This window comes from Capsicum annuum, unplaced genomic scaffold (genome assembly GCF_002878395.1).
Source record: "Capsicum annuum cultivar UCD-10X-F1 unplaced genomic scaffold, UCD10Xv1.1 ctg82540, whole genome shotgun sequence".
NCBI classification, from domain to species: Eukaryota; Viridiplantae; Streptophyta; class Magnoliopsida; order Solanales; family Solanaceae; genus Capsicum; species Capsicum annuum.
The window spans coordinates 305,686-325,503 of NW_025893344.1; the positions used below are offsets into that span (position 1 = coordinate 305,686).

At 34.3% G+C, this 19,818-nt stretch overlaps 1 protein-coding gene and 1 pseudogene across 13 annotated transcripts; one reads left to right on the top strand and one right to left on the bottom strand.

Annotated features, from left to right (window-relative positions):
- Nucleotides 1–380: 380 nt before the first annotated feature.
- The window catches only part of LOC124895485, a 32,475-nt pseudogene continuing 13,037 nt past the window's right edge, over nucleotides 381–19,818 (bottom strand).
- Nucleotides 5,412–12,420, top strand: LOC124895484 (structural maintenance of chromosomes protein 1-like). 13 transcript variants are annotated; one of them, XR_007051745.1, is made up of 8 exons: nucleotides 5,413–5,644; nucleotides 5,747–5,954; nucleotides 6,091–6,397; nucleotides 7,783–7,973; nucleotides 9,120–9,318; nucleotides 9,415–11,000; nucleotides 11,314–11,829; nucleotides 11,979–12,420. XR_007051745.1 is itself a non-coding variant. In XM_047405932.1 (5 exons), exons 4-5 carry the CDS (start codon nucleotides 11,579–11,581, stop codon nucleotides 12,160–12,162), a joined length of 435 nt encoding a protein of 144 aa, XP_047261888.1. In that variant the 5' UTR covers nucleotides 5,428–5,644; nucleotides 9,120–9,318; nucleotides 9,415–11,000; nucleotides 11,314–11,578; the 3' UTR covers nucleotides 12,163–12,420. The 13 variants fall into 13 exon arrangements, 4 of the variants coding, with proteins under 4 accessions (XP_047261888.1, XP_047261889.1, XP_047261887.1 ...); XR_007051747.1 differs by having other exon boundaries at nucleotides 5,412–5,644; nucleotides 5,747–6,397; nucleotides 7,786–7,973; XR_007051746.1 differs by having other exon boundaries at nucleotides 5,747–6,397; nucleotides 9,415–11,045; nucleotides 11,563–11,829.

Below are 19,818 nucleotides of genomic sequence, written 5' to 3' on the forward strand. Positions count from 1 at the left end.
CGTGGTGGGTGGCACCAGAATGCATCCACCATTCTCGAGGCTTTCCCACCAAGTTTTTTTGAAGGCATGGCACATAGATCATCCATTTCATTCTTGGATTTAACCATATTTGCTCGATCCTTCTTTTTACCCTTCTTTGGGACACGACAATCTGTAGACTTGTCTCCAATTTTGCCATAATTAAAGCATTTGCCTTTGAATTTCTTCTTAGGTTGATTACTTTGTTGTCCGGCTTTCTTCCACTTCTTTGAGTTATTGGGATCGTCTTTTACAATGTTAGCTCCATTTATTGCAGAATTTTCTTTAGACCTTCTCTCTGCGGCTTTATTGTCTTCCTCAATGTAATACCTCATAACGAGGTCTTTGACTGTCATCTCTTTTCATTTATGTTTCAAGTAATTCTTAAAGTCCTTCCACAAAGGTGAAAACTTCTCAATAATTGCAGCAATTTGAAATGCCTCATTCACAACCCAACCTACAAAAAGTTTATGTGAACATTACGAACATTTTTAGCTTGTTCAAATAAGGTATCCATTAAAATCATACCTTTCGCAAGGAGATCATAGATGATGACTTGAAACTCCTGTACGTAAGAAACGATACTCTTGTTGTCATTATTTTGTACTCTAGGAATCACGGAACATAGAACTTCTTGGTTCCCGCATCCTCGGTCTTATATTTTTTTTTCAGCATATTTCATAATTCTTTATATGCCTTCATTACGCTGTAGATGTTGTATAAGTTATCTTGGAGTCTACTTAGGATGTAATTCCTATATAGGAAATTAGAATGTTTCCACGCCTCTGTTACAATGAATCGCTCCTGGTCCCAAGTTCCTTGAGGAACTTCTGGAGCATCTTCTTAAATAAACCTTTGAAGAAATAAGGTTGTCAGATAGAAGAACATCTTCTGTTGCCACCTCTTAAAATTAAATCCAGAAATTTTTTTCAGGTTTTTTCGCTAGTGCCATAATGGGTAGCGCATTTGTGTGACTGGTTGTGGCAACATTAGTCGCTACCACACTTGTCGCACCATCAACATGACCATCTGTAGTCATTTTTTCTATTACAACAAGACAGTCAACTTTTAGTATAAAAATATACTAATTTCAAGATCGTAGCAACTTATAAACACTACTTGTTTCTAGTTTAACGATGAAGTTTTTATGTCTTTCAATCGTTAAGAAAATAACCTTTAACTTATGATGAAGATTTTATTTATTCAAATCACTTGTTAAGTTCAAACGGAGTAGATAGCTTAAAGCTTTAATCTCCAGAAACCAAAAACAATACAAATTATGGATTATTTCCTTAAGATTGTTGTTTCGGCTACACAATCTGTATTTTGGCAAAAACAACTTGAACACAAGTTCAAGATTATATCAAGAACACTTATGAAGTTTTGCAACATCTTCAACATAAGTTATCAAAGAAGTATGTTATTTTATTAAGAAATAAGATGAAAACAGAATAAGACAAGTCCTCCGAATTCAATGAGTGTCCTTAAGGAAATAAGTCCCCTCAAGTACCCGAGGTTGCAGAATTTTCCTCCCAGGATAAAATGGCTTCACAACTGTAGTGGTAGCTTAAACATTCTGGTTTTCTTCAAACTCACTCAACAGGAGATGATCACACGGAGGTTTTAGAAGCAAGAAATATTTTTTAAGTCCAAATTTTTTTTGTACCAAACCTATGAAAAAATGCAGGTTTATATAGCTATGAAGTGCCCTTTTGAAAAGGAGCTAATGGTTCATCGGAAAGGTGTATATTTTCAGAATAGTCATATCTGTCCATTTGAAATAGTATGTCTTTTTCGAACAGTCACAGCCATCCAAACAATCAGGCCTTTTTTTCGAAATAGTGTGTCTTTTACTCGAAGAGTTTTACACCTTCTGAGCAACTTTGCGCTTCTACATGCACGTCAATGGAGGAAAGAATAATATATTTTTTTCATAAATTTTGTCCAAAAAATTAATCTCATTGATCATTTTCCGAATTCGAGCCGAGCGAGCGACGACGACGGCGCGAGACACCTCTTTGTTCTTGCCTCACTATCCGTGTGGAGATATGTTTCTTAATAAAAACACATGAAAGTTTCTTTCTCTCACCAATGTGGGCGAATTAGTAGACTTTCCTTATTTTGAGTATACTTTCCTTTTTAAGTGTGATCTTATTTTTTCCTGCATTTTCCATCCACACTTTTAACTTGAACCAAACAAAATGTTCATTCTTTATCAAGAGTTGATAGAAGGTATTGAAATTAGCTAGTTATTCCACAGGTGGATTCTTGACTCAATTCATTTATCTCCCTAAGTTATTAGCATTTGTTCTAATTGTGGTGGTTATTTCTTTCTCCAGTAACTTTTAGTTTTAAAAATCATATTTACAAAATTATTGAATTTCTCAAATATTAATCAGGCAATATTAATTAGCATATTAGAAACTCAATTTTCGTGGGATCGAAAGTAAGTATACCATCTTTAACAAGCATGAGCTTCAGTTTTAAACACTAATTTTGTGCTCGTCAAACTTTTGGCGTCGCTGTCGGGGGTTGGGCAACATATATGCGCTAATTGATATTGTTGCTATTGATAATTGTACATAATTTTTTTATCATATTTTCTAGATTTCTTCTTTAGTACCGAACAAGTGCTAGAGAGAAAGACTTGAAGAAAATAACCTTGAATTTGAACTCACTCCATGTGCTTCAAAGAGGGACTATAGTAAATTAAAAAAAAAACAATTGAAGAACTGATACTTGAGCATTTTTCAAGGATGAGAATACGTGGCTATTGTGGTGGAAATCACCTCATTCATGAATGCCAAGAAGGTAAGCTATGCTCCTATTGTTCATCATGTGAACAAATTTACTAAGTCTCTCGTCCTTACAGGCAGAATGATTTATATGATTATAAACTTACAATTATGATTCAGAAAGGAATGAATATTCAAAATATGATTGAAATCAAAGTGACATGAGACATTCATCTTAAGAGGAGAATCGCAACTTTAAAGAGTTACTACTTGATTTTGCAAATAAAATAGAAGAAAGATGCGAAAGTATTAATAAATTATTGGGAAACATTAATCCTTCCTTGAAATAAAATGATTGCTATTTTATCAAGTGAAGCATATAGTCAATGTAGCACTCAATAGTTCTTCTGAGATCTCAGAAGTTCAAACCGAGACCACATCTCTAATAGGTGAACAAAATATAGAGGACCTAGTATCATGTGAGAGTGAGTTTAGTAATGAAGAAAAAATGGTCACACAAGATGATATGATCGAAGTTATTTCTTAATTTGAGGAGCTTTATCTAATCATGAAGACAGACCGATGACAAAAATTTAGTTAATTCTATTTCTACAGTTAATAAGTGTATATCTAAATATTTTCTTTCCTCATTAATGAAGTATTGTATGCTCTTGACCGATGAAGAGCTACATTACAAAGGTTCAGTTAGAAACAAAGACTTGTATTTATAAAAATGTGAAACATTTTTAAAGAACGAACCATAAGGGAAAAAATAATTATGGACTGATGTATAGTAGATTTGTCTTTTCTAAGTCACTTGCAAAATGACTAAGAATAACCTATAAAATCATGAAAATTACATAGCTAGTGCATGTAGGCATCAAGGTCGCAGGACATCATTATCACATTATCAAGCCCACATCATTCAAAATAAACTTCATATAAGCATACATCATAGAGAGATTGCAATGTTGTAATTGAGTTAGTCATCATTGTATATATCCCCCCATTTTTTAACCAACATCTTTATGTCTTCCCTATCTATGTTCTCTTGCTCTGCTGTGTATCTCCATGGTTTGGATCCTGCTACGCAATAATGAACTACTTTTGCCTTTTCAACTTTTACATACTCTGGGTGGTGCAACAACATGGCCAAAATCAAGTTATACTTATTTGGAATTGGCTTGTAAATGTCCTTGAACAACATGTTCAAAAATGCCTGCAAATATCCATTAAGAAGCCTATTTTAGTCATTTTGAACAGTAATTAACTTACAAACACCGACAAAGTAAGAAATTTTATACATTATCAATATAAGTCAACCTAAAATAACAGGTTATCTGCCTTAATTTTTGTACTCTCTCTTCATTCATTTTTACATATTAACTACAAATATATGTTTTCATTTACTTATCCACTTGACAAATTCAAAAAGAATCAATTAGTTTTTCAATTTTATTCATATCATTGAGTAGTCCTTTCTCAAATTTTATTTGGGTATCAGAATAGTATACAAATTTACATTTTCAAAGTGTAGTTAATAGGAATAAATTAGCAAAAAAATTACTCAATTAGTTTATTTTAAGATGAGTACTCTGAAATATATATATTTCAGACAACGAGACAAGTAAAAGAAAGGAAAAATGCTCTGTTTTCATCCTGAACTATGCACGAAATTGCTGAGACATATCCGAACTTTAGGAGAGTCCTACTACCATGGACTAATTAAAACCATATTTTTAGCAACCTTAGTGTCTCCGTGACACATACGTGGCACATCAGTGAATCAACACATTGAGGTTCACGTAGGCACACATATGTGCCATATATGTTTCACGTAGGCACTAAAGTTGTCAAAAATATGATTTTAATTAGTTCAGGGGTAATAAAACCCTCTTAAAGTTCGGAAGTGTTCAACAATTTCGTATATAGTTTAGGGTGGAAACAATTAATTTTCTCAATTTAAATGAAGGTACATAATGCAACCTGGCTAGCTAGTTGAAAGATAATTATAAATAAATTTTTATACCCCTCCGTTTGCTTTTACTTGTCACTATTTTTTAAAAATAATTTCTAATTTTACTTGTCATCTTTGACATATCAAGAAAATATAAAATATTCTTTCCTATTTATCCTAGTATTAATTGCATATTCTCTAAATCATTTTCAAGAAATATTATTTTTAACATTAATTAATATGAGCAGTATGATATAATAGTCATATCAATATTATTTTCTTAATAGGTGTATCATATAAAAAAGAAATGAGTGAAAGTGAACAAAGAAACACTACAATATTTTTGGCCTAAAGACACACTAAATCTGGGCACACTTTTAAAATGTAGAGTTAATTTTTAACTTTAAGCCACATTAATTTTGACAACTCTTATAAAGCGTGCATTTTAATATTATATGCTACACTTTATAAGTGTTGTCAAATTATTATATAATTAATAACACATTTTACAAATGTGATTACACTTTCAAAATGTACTATTTTTATTATTTTAAAACAACAATTTATAAGTATTGCCTTTTAACTTTTCAAAAATTTATACCAAAATATGATATTTCCTTCAATATTTTAACATTAAAATGTTAGATTCCCTCCAATATATTTTATTCCCTTCAATTTCTAATCATTCAAAAAGAAAAAAATCATATCTAAAAAAAAATAATTCAGCTCAGTTCACAAAACCTGGACTTTAAAAAACATTCAAAATTTCTAATATTCTTTAATTAATAATCAAAAATAAAATTTTACATCTAAGAGAGGAAGACAGTCGAGACTGCCGCCAGCGAGGAAGACGGTCGAGATTGTCGCCGGCGAGGTAGAGACAACCCTATCGCCGTGAGGGGAAGGGGTCTGGTGCTTATCATCCACCAGAGGGGTATTTTCTTGATTCTTTTAGTTTCTTGATTTTTTTTATTTTCAATCTCTACGTTAATTCCAAATTTGAGTGTCTGTAATTTAGTTCTTTGCTCTTTATCAGGTTGACCAGTAGGAGTAGCCAGCAACCCTGGGTTTCCTCCTCAAGCGTTTTTCGATTCAACCTTTACTTGTTGAATTCCCGCAGTCTGTCAATGGGCTTTCCATTCTAGGAGGCGTACGTAGATTTGCCTCCACCCATTGCTCAGATTTAGGTTGATTTCTTGATTACCGAGGGTTACCCCTACCGACCAAGAAACATTAGGCTGCTGGTATAGACCATTCACTACTACTTTACGCAATCCAAGTAACCACTTTGCTAAGTTCATTCCCAGATATAGTGGTAAAAGTAGGTGAATGCACTAATACCTGAGTCATCTTGTCATTTTTTAATTGGTTCTACCTTAGATTCAGTTTCCTGGATGCTTTGGATGCTTACCATGCCTACTATCTGAACTCGTGGCTGTGAAAAAGGCTTCTGGGAAGTATCCTGCAATTTTAGTCCATGCTTCTCCTAACGATAAGACAATACTGGATCTGAATAAAGACGAATCGGATCCTACGGGCATCGCGGGTTTACGAAGCAATATTATTGAAATTGGGGGGAGATTTAAGAGTGGGATATCTAACTTTTCCAAGAATATTCCTGTATCGGAGATCACTAAAATGACGTCCAACTTACTGCAACTGGGAGAAGAGGAGGAGGAAGATTCAGGTAGAGGTGCAGTTGGTGTTACTGATAAAGTAGTGGCTTTTGTAAGGGGCATTGCTATGTTTCCTAAAACTATGTTGGATTTCCCTTTGTTAAATGGTGAAGAGAGAAAGGCGTTTATCTTTTTCTTGTTCTCCTCTATGTTTATCAAGTTCTATGCTTGCAATGTGTGCTTTCATTGATTTTGAACTCGTATCAATACTCACTACTCTGTGTAAAACTGATTTTGGTTATTAGAGTGCTCAATAATGAACCTTTTATGTTTTTGGACTGCTTAGGCTTCATACAACATGCCTATTGGCTTGAACATGAACATAGTTTCCTCTCCTAACTGAAGATGATATGAAATGAAACAGTTGGATAACAAGAAAATTTCAAAGGTTAAATATACTCTTGGAAATTTGTAGATCACCCATCAATAAACACTGGACTTTAACTTACACTATAATTACTAGGTAGCATCTTAAAGATAGAAAATGTGGAAGCCTTATTTAGGTTTCGATTTGATTAATGCAGGATTCCTCAAATTGGGGTTCTAAGACTGCAGCACAGATCTGTTTCCGTTGGTTTTCCAAAATCAAGCATAGGATAAGTGATTGTTAATTATTATGGTACAGTTAGTTTGGTATTTACAATTTGAATTAGGGGACCAGAGAAATTGAAATTCCTTCTTGGTTAGTTGTAAAACATTGTCCTAGGAATTGAAGTTTGTGGGTTCAAGTATTTAATGGAACTCGAAATAAATATAAAAAGAACTTGAATAGGGGTTGCTTTGATTGCCAAAAAAACATGAATAGAGGTAAAGAGTACACTGCTTGTTTGGGATACTTGAAAGTAGAGGGTTAAAAGTTTCTTTGTGAACTTTACCTTTCTTAAAAAAAAGTTGCTAACCTTTTGCACATTTCTTTTGCATGTCCAGCGGTCAAATAAATGCTTTTCTTGTAAGTTTTATCAATACTCCCATTATGTTGGTGACATGTAAATACACTGAATCCCTTTCTCACTTTTATTTTCTTAACTAGGATTTGAAGAGGTAGTTCTTCTGTCTACTTACATGAATGGTTAAAGTCTGAAAGACACTCAACAGATGAATTAACATCTTTGATATATTAGTTGATGACACCAAATCACTATTGACTGTCACTTTTGTATCAAACTTTCAAATTGTTGATCCTTCCTTCATATATCATTTATGCATTCTTGCTCTTAAATATCCCATTGCATGCTTTCTATGGTGCGGATTTGCTTGCTAGTATCAAAATTGTTATATAGACTATTGGTTATCATGCATGACTGTAACTCTTTTCCACAGTTATCATGTAATGTATGCTTTGCATTATATATAGTTGGAGACGAAATATCTAAGCACTTAGCTTTATCTGTTACAGTAGATTTTGACTTACCTGATGCACAACAAGAGCATGCATTAGCTGTTAAGCGTCTTGCTCCAAGACTGGCCGCTTTGAGAATTGAACTCTGCCTAAGTTACATGAGTGAAGATCGCTTTTGGGAGATTTACTTTGCACTCCAGCACCCTAGACTGGATAAATAAGATACGGAACTTTTAGCCACACCCCAGGTAAGGCGGTGCATGCAATGCTAGTAATCGTTCCATTACTCATTTACAATTCATTTAGCACTTGGAATGACACTCTTTTTTCTTCTTTTGCTTATCTGCAAAGGTTGAAAAAGAAATTTCATGCATAACTTACCATTTTTGACTCGTTGGTTTATGACAACAATTTCTCTTGGTTCCTAATGAGTAGAATGTAGTTTAATGGATGTGTTATTGGACCTGGAGAGAGGATAATTAGGATTTAATGAATGGAAGGTCAGTAGTTAAATCATTCTTTTATGAGTTAGTCAATTTTTTCATCCTTTTTTTTCTCTCTCTCTGATTAGTTCGGCAGTTAACTCATACAATCTCCATTAAGGTCATCTTTTGTCTTGGCTGGTTATGAAATAAGTATTGAAGTTTTTATAGTAAAAGTGGACTAAGATAGTTTTAAGAAAAGTGGGACTAAAATGTGCACAACTCTTATTGCAAAGTAGCTCGTGTTACTATTTATAATTGATAATTCAGTAAGTCATAAAGAGCATAGGGAGAAGTATCCTTGTTGTAAAGGTCTTATGTTACTGTACATGCTCATTATATTGATGCCATATTGGCACTTGGCTATAATTCAGGGGATCTTAGTCGAAACATCTTCCTATTATCCTTCTTTTTTATTTTGTTGCTTGGAAATTCTTCTGCTCCTCTATTATCTTCTCTCTTTTGGTAGTTGAAAGCTTCAAGGTTGTACTTCTTATTGCATTACTTTAGGTTCACAATTTTCTGGTGAGTTTTCTGTGATATTTTGGGCTTCTTGTTGTCCCTGTGGTCCCCCAACTGTGTACCATTAACGTTTGTTATAATAGAGTAGTTGTGCGTGTGGATGTGTAGTTATGCCGCAACAGCTATACCCCTACTAATCCGTACTAGTTTCCTTGGAGCTGGAAATATATTCTTAAGTGAGCGCCCATAAAACTTGTAGCTACATTTTGATTTACCTATACATTAAAGAAGTGAAATTAGATGAATTAAAATACATCACTTAAAACATAAGGCAGACAACTTAAATGATATGGACGAAGAGCTCAAAGAGCATTGGCTGAGTTTTTGTTTTGGTTGGTTTCCCACTTGGATTGTCCCTTACCAGCTTTGTTTTGATTGGTTTCCCACCAGATTCTTTCTCTGGAACATGAACGCTTGGATCTATAATGTTGGCTTATTCAAGCAGTGACCTATGCATAATGAAACTTGCCAACAACCAGAGAGAAATATGATATCAGGAATGCAGCCAGTAGCTAATCAACCATCGAATTAATTCCTATAACTTGAATTTTCTGTCAATTCATGAATGTTAAACACACAATGTGACAAAGTTAGTGCTTCAGCTTAATTAGCACTTTTTACTTTCGTAAGCTTGTCTCTCCTATTTGTGTTATAAGAAACTAATACTCTTTGCCTCTATTTGCAGTTAGTAAGAATGAAGCAGGCAACAACACAACACTGAAGAAAAAAGTTTTGAATCCAAAAAAAGCTCAAAGTCCTTAGAAGATAAAGTTGTACAACATTAAGAGTTGTTCAAGTACTATGCTGCAAGAATCATTATGTTTTCTATTGTTTTGGTGCACCATTCCATTCCTGGACCTCCAAACATGATATATAACTGCTCTCCAAAGTGCAGCGGTGACTTCCTTCTGGAACCTATTGCATTATTTCCTCTTAATTCTCCCTATGACTTGTTTTGAACTTCTTGTGGAAATATGAATACCGGCCGGCTGTGTATTTTTTTGTCTCACTCCTAATCCACACACAAGTATCAAAGAGATGGCTATGCGTCTCTACGATCAAATCATCTCATAGTTAACAAGTAGCCTCCTCCACTAGAATCCGGATTCTGCTTAGTATTTCCTTAGTCAGTAGTCCGTCTAGTACTGCGAATCATAGTATAAAATATTAATCTATGCTTGGGTTTATCTACTCTGGTCCATATCAGCAGCTACTCTGAGCCTACTCTGCACCCCTAATGGAGCATTATAGCTCTTACTTATTCAGTATTGTGCTCCTGGATTAAGTAGATAATTACCTTGACCATATCATGCCTGCATATGTCCACTTTTAAAGAGTTCACCCTCTTCCTATACCATCTGGAATCTAGTTGAGGAGTATGAGTCCATATACTAACAGGGCTCATGTCACTAAGGTTCTTGAAATCAGCTAAACTATAGTAACGTGGCAATGCATGGAAAAAGCAAAGGTACTTAAGTTGGTCTGAGGTGAGATTGGTAAGTGAGGGATTTTTGAATGAGGTAAAGGCTGAGTCTTTGGGAACAAAACGTGTGATTCCTTGTTCTATGTTGTTAGCTTGTGTTTGGAAAGTCTCAATAACTTTAGTCTATCCGGAGTAGTTAAGGAACGTGTGGAAAGGGCCGACAGAGAGTAAGTCCATTAGGTTTGTGAATTCAAGACCTCGTGTTGGTGCTGGAGCCATGATTGGAGCTTCATTCGCTTTTCCTTTCACGACTACAGTTGACAATTGAAGGACTAGCAGTTGACCTTTTTTGAGAAAGAAAAAAAGTCAACTATAGCAGTAGACTACTAAGCAGAAAGTTTGCATCTTTAGCTAAAATTAGCTCAGAGTTTGCATTTTTAGCTAAAATTAGTGCATTTGGCTTGTATATCATGTGTGCTGTTGTTGATCCCATAGATCCAGGAGTTTTTAAATCCAAGAAGTATCTAAAGAAACTAGACAAGAAAAAGCAAGTCCAAGTTAAAGAATCTAAATCAGAAAGTGAGACGAATTCGTCTATCTAGGATGCTAATGCTGCATCAATTGGGGAAAATGCATCTGCAAAAAGCAATAAAGGAACTGAACCAGCTGCATATCATAATGAAACTGAACAAGAAGTTACAGCTACTCGTCAAAGATCTCGCTCTTCCAGATTGTTGGCTCTACTACCTTGTGCTCTTATCCGCAACTGTGCAGGTAAACATACTGAATCTTCTCAGCAATAGTTGAGTGAAGATGGCATGTTCTACTGCAGTTTGTGTGAAGTAGAGGTGTGTAACTTCACATCCTATCATTGCTAGTGCTTCCACTTAGAGGTATTATTATGTACTGAATTGAGAATAATTTCGCTAAGAAGTCTTGTTGTAAAACAAAAATATAATATTCCTAACGTCAGAAGCACCATCAAGTTGTCTAATATTGATAAACACATTTGTTAAGTTATCAAGCTATATAATCTGAATGTAATATTTTGTGATTTTGTTTAAACTGATGTGCTTAGCTTGAAATACCCGTTCTTATTTTCATTAAATTGTTGTAATATATGTTCATACGGTATATCTCAATGCGGGATGACACTTGCAGGTATTTAAATAAAGCAAGCATTGTATAGTATGACATTAGATGGACTGTTATAGGCTCAACAACTGCTTTTACATTATCATCTTCTCTCTCAGATTGCCTAGGCATAGGCGAAATGTGAAAGCATGGAATGTTTGCATTGGCACATGATCGGCATTTTATATGTTCTTTTCGATATTAATTTTCTTGATCTATCTAAATATTCGAGTGCTAGTTTTTATTTGTTGAAGACGTGTGGTTTTGGTTTTACAGTAAAGAGGAAGCTGGCATGAAAACTGCGAAACTAAGAGTTGAGAAAGAGGTCTTGGATAGGCAGCAACTTGCTGATATTGATGCTCAGAAAAATCTAATAGAAAATCTTCAGCAACTTGAAAATTGGAAGCATGAGTTTGTGTCTCAAGAGAAACAGATGCAAGAAAGGTTGAAGAAAATTCTTGATGCAGTTAAGAAGCATGACGAAGAACAGAAACGGGTGAAAGAAGAACAGCGCGAGATGAAAAATAAACTTCAACGTTCCAGGTTGGTCAGATTGAGCTGTGATACATGCCGCTGGATACCATGACTTATTTCCTTATTTAATAGGCTCTGGCCATATGGAAGTGCAAGTAACTGCATTTGCATTTACTTGTCGTTTGTGTAAATAACTTGAAATATCTTTCTATTGATAGAGATAAACATGACAATTTGCGAAAACGACTTGATGAAGTAGAAGACCAACTGCGTGAATTGAAGGCTGAGAGACATAAAAATGAGAGAGATGCCAGATTGTCTCAAGCAGTTGAAACTCTGAAGCATCTGTTTCCTGGTGTTCATGGTCGAATGACAGATCTTTGCAGGCCAGCACAGAAGTAGTATAACCTTGCTGTAACAGTTGCAATGGACAGATATATGGATGCAGTAGTAGTTGAGGATGAACAAACAGGAAAAGAATGCATCAAGGTGCGAAAACAACTATGTCATAGTAGTGATATTTCTAATATCTAGTTAGTAGGGATACATTTGGTTTTGTTCGGAACTTGGTACAAAATTTTTATTATGTTGTTTTCTAATTAGTATGTAAAAGACATGTTTTTTTGAAATCAAATTTATGCACTTCAATTATTTATTAGCTAATTGGTGCATGAGTTTATATATAAATGTATGTTTATGTAGTGTGCTTAGCGATGTATACATTCAATCAAAATAATTATTTTTCAATTAGAAATTACGTACTAACATTTTATATGCCTAATGCCTTTTTTGTAAAATGTGGCTTGAACTATCAAATTTTAGGCAATATTGCTACACTTCAAAAGTGTGGCTAAAACATGCTTACACTTTACAAGCGTTGTCATAGTCATAGAGGATGTATAAAAGGCTACGATTTGAAGTGTGGCTAGTAATAAAGAAAAGATCACGTTTTTTAAGTGTTGTTATAGAGGTGCTACAAAAGGCTATGCTTGTGAAGCGTGCCCAATAGTAAAACAAAGACAACGTTTTTTAAGTGTTGTTATAGAGGTGCTACAAAAGGCTACGCTTGTGAAGCTTGCCCAATAGCAAAACGAAGACAACACTTATAAGTGTAGCTTTATCAAATGAAAGTGTTGCCAATGAGAAGCTGCAAAACGTGGTCTATATACCTTTATGACCTCGCTTTTTAAATGTAGCTGATACGGCAACACTTGAAAAGCGTGGCCTTTGATCAAAGGTTACGCCTCTTTAAACCAACCCCTAAAAGTTTTGCCTAAAGTTCAAAAGTGTAGCCTTTGATCAAAGGCCACACTTTCTGTTATTTTAGGCCACACTTTACCAGAGTGGCAATAGGACTAAAATGTTGTAGTGAAAGTAATTAGCATTGACTAGCGTCCTGAAAATTTGTGCCATAATTAGTTAAATTGTACTGATAGCGTAAAAGCTCTTTTATGTTATCCATGCATATTGACTACTCTATCCGTCTCAAGTTACGTAACATTTTATTTTTGCACAACTTTAAAGGAGAAGTTAATAAATGATGCAAATTGACTACTACGATCTTATTTAATCTCTATTAGGTGAATTTTTTTCAATTAATATGAGTATAATTAAATAAAATGGTTAATTATTTCTTGAAATTTTAAATATGCCAACAATTTTATGATAATTTTTTTTTAACAAACATGTCAAGTAATTCGAGACGAAGAGAGTATTTAGACAAAGAGCAAACAATGAGAATAAAATGTAAAGATTAAGGTTACCTGTTCAGCAAATGGGGTAGGAGGAGTTACTTTAAGTGTCTTCAAGAGGTCATCGTAAGTATGGAGATCGGACTCAAATATGAACATGCCAGCATTGAAATAGAAAATTGAAGAAAAGGTGTCTTTTAAGTCTTGAATGAAAGATTGATGACATTGACCAACTTAAAGGGTCAAACATCATTTGGAAACTTGATTAAGTTAATTGTGGAGTTGATTAATATTTTCAAAACTTTCTATTCTTTTCAAAAATACAAATCAACCTAACGCACACCCCTCTTCAATCTAAATCAACTAGTCTCTCTCATCTCTCTCTCTCGAAAGCTTCTCTCAACTCTCTCCCAACCAACAGTTCTGCAAAATTCTCCCTTCAATCTCCGAAGAAAAATAGTCGGATGAGTTTTCTTTCGACTTTCAACTGTCAATCGACGTGAAGGCTTCTCCGGCGACAATAATTTAGAGTTCTTCGTCGTCCCATTTCTTTTTTCATAGGTAAAAAATTATGAAGAAACAGAGGAACTTAAGCCAACTACTTTTATAGTATTGAAATATGGACTGAATAAAACCCTAATTTCTGGCATTTCTTTTTTTTGTTGTCGTACTATTGATTCAAATTTGTTGGTGATTTTTGTTCACAGTTGATGTTCTTAGTGTGTGTGTGTGATGTGTTGGTGTTGCTGGATTGATTTGTTATTTGTCTTGGGAAACATAGTGTTGAAACAGATGAAACATATGATGCAATAGATGAAGACATCTGATGAAACAGATGAAGACATCTGATGTAGCAGATGTTAATATCTGATGCAACAGATTAAAATTTGATGCAAGTATGAAAATTAATGCAACAGATGAACAATCTAACAGATCATTCATCTGTTGAGACAAACGACTCTTCTGTTTGGAAGAAATCTAAACAATATTGATCCAATAGATAACTTATTTTCCAACAGATGAGTGATATGTTTCAACAATTCAGTGATCTATTTTAATTCTCTCCAAAGGTTTACTCATCCGTTGCAACAGGTCAGTTATATGTTGCAACAGATAAAGTATCTGGTGCAATAGATTAGTGATCTTTTTTTATTGTTTCCAATGGATTACTCATCCATTGCAACAGGTCATTTATAAGTTGCAGCAGATAACAAACCTGATGCAACAAATTAGTGATCTGTTTTATGGTCCTGTTTAGAAGAAATCCAAACAATATTGATCCAACAGATGAGCAATATGTTTCAACAGTTCAGTGATCTGTTTTTATTCTCTCCAAAGGTTTACTCATCGTTGCAATACGTCAGTTGTATGTTGCAACAGAAAAATACCTGGTGCAATAGATCAGTGATCTGTTTTTATTATTTTCAATGGATTACTCATCCGTTGCAACAGGTCATTTATATGTTGCAACAGATAACAAACCTGGTGCAACAAATTAGTGATATGTTTTTATGGTTTCCAATGGATTACTCATTCATTGCAACAGACTGGTTATATATTGCATCAGATAAAATATCTGGTGCAACAGACTAGTGATGGTGCAACAAACTAGTGATCTATTTTATGGTTTCCAATGGTTTACTTAGTTGCAATGGTTGGTTATATGCTGTATCAGATAACATACCTGGTACAACATATTAGTGATCTATTTTTATTATTTCCAACGGTTTACTCATCCGTTTTATTCGAGTCAGACAAATTAGAGATCTGTTTTTATTGTTTTCAATGGTCTACTCATCCGTTGTAATAGGTTGGTTATATTTTGTAACAGATAACATACCTGGTGCAACAAATGTGTTGTCTGTTGGAACTATTTTTTTACCGTTGTGCATGTTAGATTTACTATTATCCTTTTTTAACGATGATTAATCAATTATAATCTAGTTTATGTTCCTATTAATTTAAGATAATATGACTCCAAAAAGAAAAGAAATCGAATCAAGTCCAAGTAAAGGAACAAGTGCAGTAGCTCGGCTACATCCACTACTCTTTGAGCTTGCTTTACAAGCGTTATCTCAATCAGGAGCAGAAGATAATGAACACGGGAGGAGGAATGTCTCAAAAGAGATGATCCAAATGCTAATAGCCCTTCCGCCGAAGAGTTGGTCAAAACCTTTAGCATTGATCGTTATCTTGTGAGAATGCAGTGCAATGGTGCCACAGATTTAACGGGTGATTTCGTGGTTAAGTCAGCCATGGAAAAATCTTTTGATGCCCTCAGAAAAATACTCCGAGAACAAAAATTAGATGCTTATTTCAGGGAAAGCTACTTTGGGCAATATCTTGATTTATCGGAGGACAAAAATGCTCGTTTCTAGATGAAAATAGTATACGATCTTCTTAAGCGTAGGTTTATGTATGAAAACAAAGACAAGATGGATGAGGTGTGGATAAATTACTGTGGCATGCCTGTTTGTTTTGGTTGGAAGGAGTTTTCCATAGTTACCAGACTAAAATGTTATCTTCCTTCTCCTTCTTAAGTTATACCTACTCTGACCCAAAAGAAAGCACCCCGCACAACCAAAAAAGGCAAAGTCAAGTCGAGTGATCGTGAGGACCTGATGTCCATTGTTGGTCCAAGCTTCAAAAACAAAAATTTGATAGAAGCGTTGAAAGGTAAAGGACTCTCAAAAAAGCACAAACAATCATTGTGCTTGGTCTGGTTTGTACATAATATTCTTAGGGAAAGAGATGTTAGCAACAACATAAGCCCCAATTTAATAAATCTCTCTGAGGATCTTGAGGCATTTAATAGCTATCCTTGGGCTTATGAAAGCTTCAAAATAACTGTCCAATATTTGTTGACTCCATTGACGCCTAAGACAGTCAACTTATATGGCTTTTCATGGGCCTTCATGGTAAATATTTCTTTTATCATGATATGATTCATCATTTTTTTATTCAATAATACTTTTGATTTATTGGAGTTATGTTATAGGCTTGGATATTTGAAGCCATTCCTTATTGAGACAATAAGTGAACTACCAGGAAGAAGTTTCCTGTCCAAGAATCGTGAGATGGTTGTCGGCCAAAACAAAAAAAAATACAAAATTTCTTGATCTTTTCAATCCCCCCAAGGAAGCAGTGAGTTCAATTCTAATCAAATTTTTGTTTTAATTAATGATTATTTAAAATGATTTCATCATCATTCTAATATATGTACTGATTTATTTTAGATTGTCTATCTGTTGCTTGTTCCGACCAACCGAGAGTTTAAGAGGCCATTTTTTCTTACTTTACGATCTGTGCAAACTTTACCAGACCCTAAGGTCGTTGATGGAATAAAAATAGAATTGTTTGGAGCACAACCATCACAAGAAAAATAATTTTGGAGGGTGGGCTTGTTGCTGTTGACGATGGTAGTGGTAGTGGTAGTGGTAGTGGTGCTGCTGTTGGGGCTAATGATGCTCCTCTTACCGTTTTTGAAACAAAAAGCCATTATGATTATGATCATACTAGTTGTATAGATTTTGCCACATTTAGCGAATGTTCTGCATGCAAATATCAAGACTGCAAGGCGAAACACGATGGAGTAATTAATGCTATTAATGCACTAACTGCTTCTGTAAAGAAAATAACATCTAAGAGAGGGTGTCATGCCATCAAAGAGGATTTCATAGTCATACACTCCACTAGAAATCAAAACGTCTAAGAGGATAAGGAAAGATACTTCCAAGGCATCATCAAGCATCAAAAAAAGAAAAATTGCAATGCCTGTCTTTGTCTTGCACCGATGTTTAGTGTGCAAGGGCCACAGAAGAGCAACATAAGCTGAAGAAGGTGAATGTACAACACCTGTTCCAACAAACAAACATGCACATATCTGTTTTAAATAGATGATACATCTGCTAAAAATTATCAAACAGATATATATATTCATTGCAACTGTTGTCTAACCTGTTGCATCAGATGTGTTATCTATTGCAACAGATGAATCTTCTATTACAACAGATGGATCATTTGTTCAAAATTATTGTACTGCTCTGATTTACCTGTTTGAATTCATCACAACAGATGATCCATCTGTTACAACATAAGGATCATCTGTTGCTACAGATGGACAATCTATTGTATATCTGTAATTAGAATTGACAATTATGGATTTTCAGGTGGATATCACAGTAGAATCCACTGCTGAAGACCATAATATCACAGTTTATAATCCATCAATTGCTTCCAAAGAAGAAGAAAAAGTGGAGTCTGTCAGTTCAGGAGAATGAAAGAATTACCCATTTAAAGGGTTCAATATCTCGGACGAGGCTTCAAAAAAACTAACATAGTTGATCAACAACTATTCAGAATAGATTGCCGATGGGCTGTTAAAGCATCATGCTGGCGGGTACATAAATTAATTTTAAAAGATATTGGTTTATACGATTCTTGTTGTAAGCACGTGACATTAACACATATAAATCATCATGTAGAAAAAAAATGACAAACGCTACAAAGTGAACAAATCGAGTCTTATTTTTGATATGTTCGACTTTATTGTTGCATATTCTAGAACGAAGAATTGGTTCTATTTGATGTCACAGCCCCAAACTTGCTGGAATGATGAGGTTTAAATGCCATACATATTACTATTAATTAATACTTTATTTAATTGTATCTGTGTATTAATTTTTTTGTCACGTAATCCAAAATATTTGATAATATGCGCAGAACATCGATGTCATTTTTACTACCTCCAAAAAATGCCAAGTTGCAAATACAAGAATAATACAGATACACGACAGACAATTATTTGAACAAAGTTTACATCAATAATGCCTATGATAGGTATTGTCAACAACAACTGGAAGTTTCCCGAAAGGAGGAATACTTAATCAACATCAACAAAGATTTTAGCATTCCGGCTGGCTTACCTTGGGATTTGGTCGATGAAGTGTACATCCCAATCAATTATGGTGATGAATTTCATTGGGGTTTGACTGTCGTCGTTCTAAAAAAGAGGCACATCTGAGTTTATGACTCGATATCGCAAAAGAGATGTTCTGGGCATTCGTCTGAGATACAAAAGTTGGCCAAAATATTACCTACTTACCTTGATATGAGTGGCTTTTTGGACCAAAAGGTTTGTACTGATTGGTCGACAATTGAAACATATCGGGATAAAATGGGTAATTCATTTGATGTACAATATGTTGAAGGAATTTCTCAACAAACCATTGGCAGCCTGTAAGTATAAGTGTCATGATTTAGTTTTATTTCATAAATTTTACAACGCTTGCATGAACTGCAAGATATGAATTATCTATTTTTTTTGAAATGTAGGAATTACGGTCCATTTGTTGTCGCTTACGCCGAGTATTTGAGGGATGGATAGTACCAAATGGTGGACTTGATGCCGGATTACTCCACAAAAGATATGCTGCTCTTTTATGGAAATACGGAGAAGCGAAAGCTCAGAAGCCGTACACAAGCGACACTAAAAATCCACGACGACCAAAACCGAATTCGATAATACTGGATGAAGAACAACTTGTCCATATTGATTAGATATTTATAGCTTGAGTCCATCAATGTAATACATTATCCTCCTTGGTTTAACTTGTTGATTTATTTGTAGAGTAGATCATTTATGCCCATAATGATCTTTTTACATTTTATTTATTTCATGTAATTTCCGAAGACTTTGATTTATTTTATGCTGTCTATGAATATAATTTAATCCTTAGTTTTGAACATGATAATTGAAATAGAATACTAGATTCAAATATCGCAACAGATAATACATCTGCTGCAACAGACGACATATCTTATCAAACAAATTTAGACATATGTTGCAACATGAGATACAACGCGTAAGTTATCTGCTGGAAATTATATAACAGGTCTTCCTCTTTTTTATTTGCTCCAACAGATTACCGATCAATTTTAACAGATAGATTATATATTACCACAGATTGTATATCTGTTGCGACAGACAGACTGGGAACATCTGCATAATGCAACAGATGACCAACCTATTCCAACTGATAATCAATTTGTCACAACAGGTACTATCTCTGACACAACAGATATACTATCTATTACAATATATATATAACCTGTTATATTATAAAAAAACAACTTTTGCCAGATAGAGAAATTATTGCCACTACATGTAAAGTGAGGTGGCTTGAAATAAAAAATTGTTATCGTGTTCGTTTCTATCTTTGTACATATTCTTCTTTATACACGGGCTCCAACCATTTAGTTAGGTCATTTGCTGAAAATTATATAATAGGTCTTCCTACTTTTTTGATTTATTGCAACAGGTTATCTATCAGTTGCAATAGATAGATTATATGCTGCAACAGATAAT

Coding starts and splice junctions, on each gene's coding strand:
- LOC124895484 (XM_047405932.1), top strand. CDS start 11,579: ATGAAAACTGCGAAACTAAGAGTTGAGAAAGAGGTCTTGGATAGGCAG. Junction 11,830..11,978: donor AATAAACTTCAACGTTCCAG/GTTGGTCAGATT, acceptor TTCTATTGATAG/AGATAAACATGACAATTTGC.